General features: G+C 39.2%; 1 protein-coding gene across 5 annotated transcripts in view; it reads right to left on the bottom strand.

Moving 5' to 3' along the window:
* The window catches only part of FARP1 (FERM, ARH/RhoGEF and pleckstrin domain protein 1), a 213,316-nt gene that overhangs the window by 49,250 nt on the left and 150,751 nt on the right, over window positions 1–13,315 (bottom strand). For all 5 annotated transcript variants that reach the window (XM_080375414.1, XM_080375411.1, XM_080375412.1 and 2 more), the window contains 7 exons: window positions 13,131–13,209; window positions 10,571–10,668; window positions 6,727–6,841; window positions 5,458–5,605; window positions 2,734–2,829; window positions 2,064–2,227; window positions 347–415 (listed from right to left, as the gene is read on the bottom strand). In XM_080375414.1, the coding sequence (XP_080231540.1) occupies window positions 347–415; window positions 2,064–2,227; window positions 2,734–2,829; window positions 5,458–5,605; window positions 6,727–6,841; window positions 10,571–10,668; window positions 13,131–13,209 (769 nt within the window). The remainder of the gene's footprint in view (window positions 1–346; window positions 416–2,063; window positions 2,228–2,733; window positions 2,830–5,457; window positions 5,606–6,726; window positions 6,842–10,570; window positions 10,669–13,130; window positions 13,210–13,315) is intronic.

Below are 13,315 nucleotides of genomic sequence, written 5' to 3'. Positions count from 1 at the left end.
AACTTTCAGTTTTATTATGAGCTGAATATGCCTGTTTTATATATATTAATAACATACCACCAAAGAGGATGCAAATCAGTATGGGAGGAAGTTACCTGTGATGGGAGGACACTCACTGCTGAAAAACAGATTGAAAACTATTCATTTTAAGTAAACTATAGGTTATGCCAACTTCCGCCAAAACATTCAGGGCCAAGGGGATATTATACAAGCAATAAACTGTCAAACCAGCAAAGAAGGAACTTTTTACTTAGACTGGTGCCAAGATTTTATAATATAACTAATTGGAAATCATTACTTTTCTTTGATTAAAACATATTGGAATAGTTAATTTATTTCCTCTCACCTTTCAAACTGCACTTTTTTGTGCCCTCCTTCTTTAACATAGTCAAGAACTTGCTTCTGAGTCCGACCACTGGAAAGAAACCACAGTTAAAATATTTAACACAATATACCACCTGGTCATCATAATCTTGCATGTGGCCTGCCTATGAAGTCAAAGCAATCAGAAAAATATTTGTCACTATCAGCAGAAACTCATGTAAGATCATAAGGAAGGGGTCTTGGCCAGATACACACAAATTTTTATCATGTTGCATGTTACTTGCCTCTTTTTTGTGTGTGTGTGCGCGCTATGGAGCTACTTTTTGATGCCATTTCAAAAATGATTAAATTCAGTTGTGTGCCCTTCATAGTGTACTACATTACTAGGAAGTCATCACAATAGAAAGTGAAGAAGGGCTTAAATTTTCCTCTCAGGAACAAGAAGTATTCTTTAATCCTTTTGAGTCAAATACCAGCCTTGTCCAGTATCAGTAAACCCTGGAACCAAGATAAAAACTGCATTTCATGACTCAGTTGCTACTACTGAACACATCAACTAAGCATATACACATTTTCTGCAGAGATTTAGGCTGTAAATCCCTTTCTCTCCTTCTCTACAGGCCATGAAATAGTGAGAAAGCCCAGCACTTCCCTCTGTGCAAAGTTTACTGCTCTCAGTTCCCCTTGGAGTTTAAAGGAAACCTACACCTCAAGAATGCTCAACAGAGAACCAAATCCTTCCCATTCATATAGAGCCTTCCAAATAAGCAAATAACCACAGGCCTGGAAAAAGTTACTGAATGCATGTAGCACAGATCACAGTGAGCAGAGGATGTAGCCAAAACCCACTCTCCAAACCAGGAGGCAAGCTGAATGCACCTACAGTCTTATACTTAGGCAGAAATGTAACAAGTTATATCTTGTTTACCCTAACATAGGTCCTTCCATCTTAATTTACGTTGCAGGCAGGAAACGAAGTAGGAAGAGAGTTAGAATGGCCATATCTACTATGTTGTTATGCAAGGCAACCACAGCGTACCGTTTATCTCAGTGAAGAGGGTTTCTGGCTGTTCAGCTTCTATCAGCTTTGCAAACAAAATAAACTCTATGAATAAAAGGATTTCCCCCCAGCATACACAATGCAATATCTACAATGAGGCTTCTGTCAGTGTAAGAAAAAAAGCCAATAACCCAACTATTAAAAACTTTTCTACAGCTCTAACAATACTGCAGGTAGACTTGGTCTTAGCATAGGTGGTCATGTCACATAAATCCTTTGCAAGCATAAAGGTCTCAGCATAAAGGCAAGCCATTGCTTTTAACTGCATAGAAATAGGTTTAACTACAGAAACATGCAACAAAAATGGAAATCTCTGCTCTGATACGTAGGAAGGAACCCATACCAGAATCACAGGATCCAAAGAGTGCCAAAATATCACTAGCTACCGTTGCTTAGGACACAGGTGGATTTTCTTACATGAAACCACCTGGAAACTATACACTTCATACCTTACCTCCAGAAAGCTACTTTGCAACAGCTACTACAAAATTAATGCAAGCTTTTTCCCTACAGTGTTCTTTGCACTGTTCTGGCTGACAAGATGCAATAGAAAATACACAGGAACAAACTACAATGTAAAAAGGGGGAGCTGAAAATAATGGGGTTAATCCTAGATCATTATGGATATGATTTTGAGTTGGGGAGGCAACAAAGGTGGAAAGAAAAATGCAGGTCTTACCTGAACCTAAATGATGACCCTCTAGAAAAAAGAACAGGTTTAGGCTTTGGCTTAGGTTCCTCAAAAAGCCTGAAAAAGGCATGATGCTCCACGCAGATTTTCCAGAAAGACTTGCAAAAATCTCGACTGGCCATAAGGAATTCCAGGGTGTCCTGGAATGAACTCTGAAAATTGAAACAGTATTTGCAATGTAAGCAAGCAACATACATTACAGAGATGCATTGCCAAAGCAGGTGCTATGCTACGGTAAAAAGCTTTTCCCCCAGCTCACTGGCTTTCAGGCTTAAGTGGCCCTTCCCTCTGAGACATCGCTGATCTGCCTGACAGTATCACAGCTATTGCTCCAACTTCCTTTCGTTGACAAATATAAAGCAGTGGTCTTAACATTAACGAAAAGAGGAGGTTTACATGTTATAACCTAAGAGTTGATGATATAGTACCAGAGTCACAGCCAGAAGATGAATATGTGACATTCAGTTTACATTTCCTTTGCTAGGACTGCTCACCTGAGATGCCAGGTTGATGTGTGCAGTAACAACAGTGAACATAAGCAATTAATTAAAAAAAGTAAAAGAAAATCTTGAGGCGATAAAAACTTATGTTTGATCTGTGAGCAGAAATTTACTAAATAACCTTTTGTCAACTTCATCAGCTCCTGACAAGGACTTACATTCACATCAGGCCGTAGTTTGATAAGAAAACGTTTCCTCTTGAAGCTCAGCTTTCGAACTTTAGCCCAGTTGAAGGCATTGATCTTGGTGTGACCCTACAGAGAACAAAGCCAGCAGAGTTTAAGCATTCCAGATCTGAATGGAGAAATCTAAACCACTAAAGAAAGCTTGTCATAAATTAATCATCTACTGAATTCACTTGAAATTATGGTACTTCTTACCATTCATCCTCTGATAATGCAAACCATAAGCATCTGGTGCTGTGACTGAAGGCAGGTACTTGTAGTTAAACTCCTGCACACAGGCCTAGGTATACTGAGGTGATGTGAAAGTATCCAACCCAGTATCACTGCAAAAAACAGGGCGGCCCAGCTTTTGCCCAGATGATGTTATCTTGCTTCGCTATGCAGACTCAGATTTTCAGTGGACTAAGTCACCTCCCAGAGGTGCTGCCTCCTCTTTCCACCAGCTACACAGAACGCAGGGAATCCAGACACATAATATGTCACCTCACTGTGACAGGGTAGATTGCCTTCCCTTTTGTCTGTCTAAAGGGCAAAATAAACACCCCTTTATATATTACTTCACTGGGGAAAAAAACCAGCAACTGAAAGTTTTGTATTGGAAGTACAGAATACTGGGAGTATTCTGACCTTTTAAAGGGAACAACAGAAGTAAAAGGAACTTAAATAAATTACTTGTCTGAAGAGTCACAAAATGCTTTTCCCAAAAAAAGGCAACCAAAAACCAGAAGCAAAGAGCAAGCTGGAGAGAAATTATCTTAAAAATACTACAATTCCCAGCCACCGCATCATCAGCCTCTATACCCCAGAAGTCTCATTCTTAATTTACGTTAGAACGTATTGGAGGTATTATTTTAAAGCATTCATTACAGCCATTTATTCAGTAAAGACTTCAATATAACATGCCTACAGCACAGTACAGAAGCTTCAGAGAGCTACTACAGGATTGCTAAATGCAGAAACCCACACTGATTTGGGTGCCATCACCAGATGGATGTAGGAGTAATGACAGTGTGATAATCTCTGCCAAGTCTACCTGCTGTCTAAGAATCACATAATTAATCTCCCTTAAAATATTCAGCAGCACTGACGCTGATTTCTAATCAAATGGCAGGCTTTAAAAGTCTGACTACTGCTTATGCCATTTCTGAGTGAACCTGTATTTCCCTCGATGTCTTCATATTTCAATTTCTATCAGTTATATACGAAATAGAAGGATGAACTTAAGGCTCTTGCCCTATGAAGTGCTTGAAGGAAGCCCTAAGCCTACTGCCAGACACCAAGTGCTGGGCAGACTCCGGCAGGTCTGAGCCTGACTCCTTCTTCAGCATGCAGTCTTGGGGCTTGATCCAGCAAAATTTCCAAGATTTTCTGAAAGTTCCAAAAAGCCCTGTTTTGGAAGGCCCAAACACACTAGGACAAGAAGAAGACATCACTAAGTTTTGGAGCTTTACAAAATCAGGCCTTGGGCCTTGAACCAGCAGCTGCATCTTCACAGAGAGATCCCAGCTGTCTGCTGGGACTCAGTGAATGCCATGCTGTTTTGTGGGGACACATACTTTTAGTTGTAAGACAGCCTTAATTTACAAGGCATTGCAATTCATTAATTCAGCTGATGAAAATACTGTGGGGGAGCAGGGGAAGGGCCTGAACATACAATTATTTGAGTTATGTGCATTTCTAATAACATCCTGGTATTCTCACTTTTAAACTATGCTTCAGTTTGGGGGTTTTACTAGCAACCCATTTAGACTATCAGGGTTTTTTCCTAATGATTTTGTTGTTTTTTTTAAAATTTACATCTCAAAGCAGCATTTGGGTCAGACATATTTCTGGGTTGGTTTGTTGCTGTTGTTCATAAAAGGACTCAAAGTACTTCATAAGGTTGGAGCACTAGTATTTTAACTATAGTCAACAGTTAAAATGAATAGCATTTGTTGACAATTGTAACAGTGGATATTTTAAAGAACAGCTTACTGTTTTTAACACAGAGTGAGGTAAGTAGCATTTTGGATGCTATCTGAAATGAAACTAGTTTATACCAGCTGACTACCTGTACCTTCACAACCGTAATAGCCCGATTTGTTATTTACCTAAGGGGAATGGCAGAACAAGAATTGGATAAATTTACTAATGATGCCTCATGAACATTTACTAGGCTGACTGGGGTAGGAGAGGAAAGAAATCTAAAGAAAACACTTTAGATCTTTTAGGGAAAGAAGTAATATTTGTGGATTCAAAAAAGGTAGAATGGCCAAGGCTGGTCAAGAAAATTGTAAAAACTCTGACAAAGTAGTGCTACAAAGAGGTTATATTCACTACCTACATCCTTCTCCATGTACTCCAGTTGTCTGTTGTTTTATTTGTCCCTGCTTCACACCCACTTAGTATGCACCATGCCTGCAAGACCTACCCAATCCTATACGTACGAGGTGTCAGCACGACCAACTTACAAATTGTGAGCTGTGGATCAGTTTGCATCTTGAACAGCACATTGTTGCTGCAGATGGAGTTCTACCCTGTACATGCAAATTAAGTAAAAGTCCCTGCAAATGAAGGACCTAATGCAGCTATAAAAGGTTTAAGATCATTGTTAGAAAAAAAAAACCTGGAAGACACGGCTGAGGTCCTGAATTCTTATCACTGTAAAAAATCTCCCTCCTTTATAAAGGACAAAGTCAAGTCCTAAGCAGCTCTAACCTGAAACACCAGAATGCCTGTGTTGGCAACAGCCAGGTTGATTTTTGTCCCTTCCCTGTCCTTGGCTGGATGCAAGCGTATTCCATACATCTCCAGCCGACGGGCAATCTCCAAAAGCTGGAAGTCAGACTCTGCTGGTGTTTGTCCCCTTGAGAAAGAAAACAGAGAAGACACAAAATTCATCACACCTTTTGACAGAGATTAATAGGTCCTCCAGAGAACAGAGACATTTCATCAGAGACCAAAACCTTTCAGAGGTATAATATCTATATGGTTTTTCCATGTCTCCAGATTTTTATCAGCTACAACAACAACTTTTCCTTAGTCTAAACCAATACCAAAGAATCTACAGATTTCACAGTCTACTATAAATTTTGATTGCTCTGATTCTGAGACACCTGACACAGCAAGATTTTGAACCATTAACTTTTAACAGAATTCACTACCTCTCTTTGTATTTTCCATGCTGTATTTCTAACAAACAAATAAATTATAAGTGTGTCAGGATGTTGTTCACTGTAAAAGTGAACACAATACCAAAGCAAAGTAAAATGGAAGACAAAAACCTTAACATAAATGCTGAGAACCCATAAGCACTAAATTAATCATGATGAAATTGTGCAAAAGTTTTGATTATTACTGCTACAGAACTCCCTACCAGTCCTACTTAATTCAATCTAGCTCAAAATGAAACCGTTCAAATCTTGAAACATTCTCAACAGCCAAAAAGATACCTTTAAATGCTTTGTGATTCTTTTAACCACCTTCTTACTACTAGTCTTTTCTTCAGATAATCCTATTCCCTCAAATCCCTAATTCTGCATGAACTCTGTGCTTTTCCTAGAACTATCACCAAAACCCTTCTTCACCCATCTCTAAATACACCATGGAAAGGTGAAAAGTCAACATTCAATGTCCTTGAAATCAAAAAGACTGCTGTCAGAAGTGCCCAACTGATCAGTCATCATTTGCAATCACACTTGTATGCACAAAATCAGCAGTGAAGCATTTTGTATGAAATAAGACTGTAAAGTAATGGCATGCTTGAATGAGTATCAAAATAAATTGCTCCTTAAACATCTTGTTATGATGACAGAAGGAAGGCAGGAGTAACCTTCAAGAAATTTATAGGCTTGAACATTTTTTGAGAAGTAACCTTTGAGAAACTCAGAGGTCCAAACCTCTTTTGTACTTATGATCTAGCATATATTTAAGTTAGAACTACTCTAATGGAAAAGGAGGCAAATAACAATAACAAAAAAGCCTTACATGTGGCTACGGTGAAATTCCATGATTTTGTCTTCTAGTGCTTCTTGCTGAGGTATGTACTTGTTCTTCGCTAAGTGTTCACGATCTATGGTTTCATCAAAATCCCCAATCTCAGCTACGGAAAATTTTAAGAAAAGCCTATTAAAACACTATATTAAAACTGAATTATTCAGGCAATCCAAAAGGTGCAGACAGCTGGGAAAAGGGCAGAGAAACAGTTTCCTGCAAGCTGTGACGGTTTAAGATTCAGATTCCCACTATGTTATCTTCCACGCATTCTTCTCCTCTGTGTTAGAATCTGATAATGTGAGAAGAAGCTTAAGGATCCCTTCCATCCACCACAACCAAGTAAGTAGCTGTTGGATGTCAATTGAACAAATGAAGCCATGAGAGGGCTGCCTTGACTTATGTGAGGGAAAAGGGTGGGGGTGACAGGGTGGACAGCACTAATTCAGCAGAGCTCATCCATCTCTCTCACACGCATCATTGTGCTCAGGTGCATTTCTCTGGAGCCGCTAGGCACAGCCTTCCTCCCCTGCTCCGTGTCCCAACACTGTAATCATTGGGGTAAAATCTGAAACATAGTTTTGTTTGCTTGTTTGAGCGCAGGCATGCATTCCACCTCATGGGGTTATGAAATATTCATCTTCCTCTAATTTTGCAGCAGTTTGAGATGCATTCTGTCTCCCACCTCCTCAAAGTAGCTCCCATCTGCTGCAGTTATTCAATACCATGTGTGCAACAGTATGTCACACCCACCTCCCATTTTGCAGCCCATTCAGTGAGATTTCCGTTTTTGGTGGGGGGAGAGGGTAGGCAATCTATGTGTGGGTACCAGAGTACTATCTTGTTGCCTGCTGTTCTTGGAATGCCTCTGAAAATCTTGCTATAAGCTTTTTCACTGAACAGCGTAGCAGCTTCTGCCTGCAAACCTGCTGGAATAATAGCAGCATCACTACCATAAAGGCTGCTACCTTAATAACGCCAGTGAAATTAAAATGCAGTGCCTTCAAATTAAATCCAGGTTGCAGTCAGACACATCGTTGCACAGCTGACCTAGGATATCACAGATTGGGTCAGATACTTGCCTCAGCCTCACCTCAGTTCTGCTCATGTAAATGAACCCTTAATCCAGTTCTATCCAAAATAAGCTGGTTTAGAAAAAAGAAAGATTTCACATGATGCTTACAACACTGCAGGTGATTTCTGACAGAAGTTTGCCTGGGATCAGATGTACCTGCAGATGTGGAGGGGGAGGAATAACCTTGCGTAGGTAGAGAAGATAAGAACCAAAGCATCTATGAATGACAGAGCAGCAACCTTTCAACCCAAATTGCCTACAGCCACAACTTGACTTTTATACTTTGGAGGTCAGAGATAGAAACAAGTTGATAACCGAGACTGTCTGATTTCCACCCTCTCTCTCACCCAATCTGCTCTGAATCATTCTTTGAGACAGCAGAAATACTACAGAATCTTTGAGAATTCTCCTTTGTAAAATGTCCCTTTTGTCCCTATCTCAAAAAGAGCTCCCTCACTCCAGTTCTACTCACCCCAGCATCACAATCTTTAGGGTCCATTTTTAACCCTAACTCAATGAAAGGCAAGATCCTCTTCATTAATGAAGCCACAAGCCCACCTACACTTGCAACCAGCTCAAATAACATGGACCTTGATTCACTAAAATGCAGTTCATACCCTGTACGTCCTTGTACATGGATGGACTTAAACCACCTTCTGCAGGGCTTTCTTTAGAGCAAAGAGTATAGACGACTTTTATTTAACCTCTGCATGATTTCTATAATGTTCTCTGCATTTGTCAACTGCAAATCCATTATCAAAAATGTCCTCCTGGCTTTCAAGTTACTTCTGAATTTGCTCTCTGACCTCATACTCAACAGCTTTTACTTCTCTCCTTAGCCCTCCTTTTCTACCCTAAATGCCTTTCTAGTAGCACTCCCTCTAGAATGAGAGGGAGTTATATTTTGAATACTGTCAGCCTCACATATAACTCTTCTCTAAAATCTTCTCATCTTTTATCCAAGATTGATTTCCACTGGTGCTCCCTTTTCTCTTATCTTGCAAGTGCATTACACCATGCTGTATTTTGTCTGCATTAGCACTTCTGATACATAACGCTTTGTATTTCAGCTCTTTTCTTTAATCAGTCCATCTTCTTACTTCACACACTCACTTTACTGCATCATTTGCAGTATCAATGTGTCCTCTCACTTCTAACAGTTTCTATAATGCTTTTAAGGTATTTTTAAATAGAATCTTTCAAATATAAATGTAATTCTGTAATAGACGTGCTACTTTAACAGAAACCTATTTGCTGTCATATTGTGATTTCATATAAATAACAATCTAGAACACTGACATAAGCTTGTATACATAATGTAAGGGCCTGTTGGAATCAGATATCCCTGATGGAAACTGCTCGTAGGCACAGCATCAATAAGACATACGATACCTAACCTGCATTCTCAATCTTTCCACTTTGCTATCATTACTCATCAGCTGTCTAGGTGGGGTTTTTTTTCTGTTGCAGACAAATACCTAATTTTTTTTTTTTGGCTACTGAATAATAAATTAGAGAGAAAATAAATACAAAATGCAGCTGTGTGGGTAAGATACAGCTACAGATTCTTAACACAGAAACTAGCTTAAGTGAGGGAAGAACTACAGTTGGCGTGCCGGACACCATAATGGAAAAAACTAAAAAACACAAAAATTTTGCTAGCCAAGGATTTTATTTTTTTTAAGTCTGTGCCGCAAAAATACTCCGTTTTAATATGGTATGAGGACTACAGATTTCACAGAGGCTGCTGTACAGCTTCTTATTGCTACTCAGTCACACTGGGAAATGATGACCATGGCAAATAGAAAGTAGGGAAAAACCACTTAGTAGCATGTATAATGGTCATAATAGACCATTGTTTTTGAATGGTCATTGTACAGTTCAGTATTGCATATTTCCACTGAAATGATGTTCTATGGAACATTAAGCAGAGCAGCAATCGATGAGAAACTGCCCTAACACTCAGACTATGACAAAAGATCATAAGATTTATCTATTCGTCACTAAAGAGCTTCTGAATGTCTTTGTTGACTGTAATTTCCATAGAACATCATTTCAGTGGAAATATGCAATACTGAACTGTACAATGACCATTCAAAAACAGTGATCTATTATGACCATTATACATGCTACTAAGTGGTTTTTCCCTAATGTTATTCCTAAGATCAGTATCCATAAAGTCTTAAAATGGAAATATACACTGCCTTTCAAGTGATCTGGAAGTTAAAAGAATCTTTAATGCGATGAACAAAGTTAATGCATTATTCTACTAAACAATGTTATTGTGCATACTTTGCAATTTAAAATAAATAAATAAATTAAAATCTGTTGCTTTTTAATTCCCTATCAGTTTTGTCTTGGGACTGTGATTTATTCTGGCATGCTAAGCATGTTTATTTACTACATTCTCTAGACAGCATACAGATCTCCAGGAATCTTAATGCTCTGCTGACATGATACAAAGTATAATAAAACAGGAATTCAGAAGAATTCAACCTGTTTGCCACTGCATGCAAAGTCTATCGTTTAGGTGATCCTGGGCAGACTAAATGCAGTGCTTTAAAAATGCAAATCCAGTGCCCAGGAGCTCTTTATTTGAAAGAGTAAATTACCTGTATTTGAATGACATTATACAGAAATACAGTAAATTGTCCATATGGCTTAAACCTTTCCCTATGGCAGGTACTAACAGGTAACCCTGCAAAGCATGTCCAATTAATCAATCTCTTTATCCTCCTGGAAAGAACTAAAAAGGGAACTTACACTGTACTATGTGTGAGATTAAGAGGGCAGTGCTGGTATCATTACATGTTAATCTTCCCTGTGCCAGGTCCTGCTTCACTTGCAACGCAAATAGGTACCTGCAAAACAAAAGTGAACAGAGTTACACAGAACATGAGGGAAAGAGGGAAAGGTATTTCAAAGCCAACTCTGATTTTCACTGCATGTTCCTTTCACTTTTTGGAATCTATAGAAGTGATTTGAATTTTCTAAGTTTAGAACCTAAATAAAACATGAAAGATACTGTATTACAGCCATTAGTCTTACATGGTGGCTGCTTTCAGAACCAAGATCTCTCTCTGCCCCCACCCTTCCCTCCCTCCGAACCAGAGCAATGACGTATGACAGTGGAAAGAAATGTGACAGCTATTAAGAGCTCAGCAACTGCACAGCAAGCAGCACTATTCAATGGAGCTGCCTGTAACCACAAAGACATGACAGATAAACCAGGGATTTAGTTATCAGTTAGCGCTTGTAGGATACAAGGAGAACTCTAAATTTCCACCTTGCTCCTCATTTCTAGGTGAGTGCCAAGACCATGATCAAGCAACTCTAGCTAGCTGACACTTCTGTGGCCCCATTACCTGCACTGCCTGTGCACCAGCCACTTTTAGCGTTGCCTCCAAACCTTCTCAGCCATGGAGGGCAATTTATACTGACGGTTTAAGTGTAGAGACAACATAAGTACATGACATTATTTCAACACTTAAATTTCTTCTAGTTTCAACAGGAATTGAAATTGCTTATTTCCACACAGCATCAAATAATTCCCTAGGAAAAAAAATGAGCTAGTGGTAGCCATTTCTCCTACAGCTGGTATGAACCTGAACCTTAACAAGCCTTCCAAAGACTGCAGCTACTCTGGAGAACCCACACTAGGATCTCAATAGTTTTTAATAAGACTAGATTTTAAGAGGTTCAGTGAAAAGCTCTCATTTGAACAGTGAGTTTCTGAATGAGGAGAGGTAGATAAATTAAATGAAAAGCACAAGTTGATTTGAAGGGTATGGAAACATACACAGCACATGAAATAATACAGCAGATCTAAACAATGCCCTTTTGAAACCTGCAGACACCTGCCTACCCATACAAAATTCACCCTAGTAGAAAAACATAGCACAAAAGTGTGGTATTCTCTGCTTCTTGAAGTGATAAAGCTGTTCCCTGTGGATTTGCTTTCTCATCCTACACTCTGCTGTGTGCATATATTCAAGTTCCCTAGCATACACATTTAAAATCTAACTGAAAAAGTCATTAGGATTCAGGAACACGTCTCGAGGTGCAAAGAGAGATCACCAAAAATCAGTTTACAGTTCACATACTAAACAACTGATCTGCAGAATATCTATTTGGAAACAGAAATGTTTCATTAGTAACATCACATCATGAGTTTTCATTCAGCCCTTTACTGTTTTTACTCAGTCTTTCAAGTAAATATTCCTTCTTCCTACCCAACTTTCCTACTTTTCTCTGTCCAGGCCAGCAAGAGATATCAATAATTTCTTTTTTTCCATTCCATTGCTCTATTTCCAAAATAAAAGAAGACAGAATATCACAAAGGTGGACTTGTTCTTTATAAAGCAGGTCATAAGGACACAAGAACTCTTTGTAAAAGAGACCTTCATCTCGTGGGAAGACCGAAAATAAAAACTAATCATGAAAATATCAAATCAGAATGGAAAAAATGAAGAAATAATAGTAATATCGTAGATCAGAAAGAGTTGAAAAGTTGCAGTGAAGAAATACCGGAAGAAAACGTTTCTGACAATAGAGGAAGGACCTTTTAATAAGGAAGAACCTTAGTAAGTCCCTGATATACATGTTTACTCACAGAGAAATATGACTTTTTATGCCAATGCAGTGTGAAATTCAGACCTCAAATGAACTTTTTGAAATGTGCTGAAAATAAAAGCACCTTTAAGGTACTCTTTCTGCATATGTGTGTACCTTTCCCTACCTTCCTCTTACTTTTCATGTTATTCCCTCTCCGTTTCTCCATCTCTAAAGTCACACTTCCACCTTTGTGCAAACCTTTGGCATTTGAGTTAGGTATAATAACAGAGTCCAACACTGCTGCAATTCAGCAGTTCAGGCAAAACAATTCTCTCCCAAATGAGGGTGCAGAGTTGTACATGTTCCTCAGCAGAGGAGCTCCCCAAAGTACCAACACATGCTTTAGTCACAGAATCACAGAATGGTTGGGGTTGGAAGGGACCTTTGGAGATCATCTTGTCCAGTCCCCTGCTAAAGCAGGTTCTCTTAAAGCAGGTTGCACAGAGTCACGTCCAGGCAGGTTTTGAACACCTCCAGAGAAGGAGACCCCACAGCCTCCTCGGGCAGCCTGTGCCAGTGCTGTGTCATCCTTGAGGTAAAGAGTTTTTTTCCTCATATTCAGGTGGAACTTCCTGTGTCTCAGTTCGTGCCCATTGCCCCTTAATACTAAGAGGCAGCCATTAATCCTCACCCTATCATCTCAAATTCCATGTTCTCCCCTCTGTCCACCAGAGATTTAATAAGAAAACACAGACATGCAGCTACTAACCTTGTCAGTTCCTCCTGCAGCTGAGCGTGGTCAGGTGGGAAGAATTTTACCACAAATTTTACAACAACATGCTTCGGTCCTAGGGGAAATGTCAAAGGAAGTTAGTGAACATCAGTAACATGCTGGCCAAATTTTATTACACAGAATGATGTACAGATGATTCACGGAACCCACAGTGCGTACAT

Source organism: Falco punctatus, assembly GCF_963210335.1.
Source record: "Falco punctatus genome assembly, chromosome: 2".
Taxonomy (NCBI): domain Eukaryota; kingdom Metazoa; phylum Chordata; class Aves; order Falconiformes; family Falconidae; genus Falco; species Falco punctatus.
The sequence above is the reverse complement of the archived record's forward strand: the minus strand, read 5'-3'. Positions and strand labels throughout refer to the sequence as shown.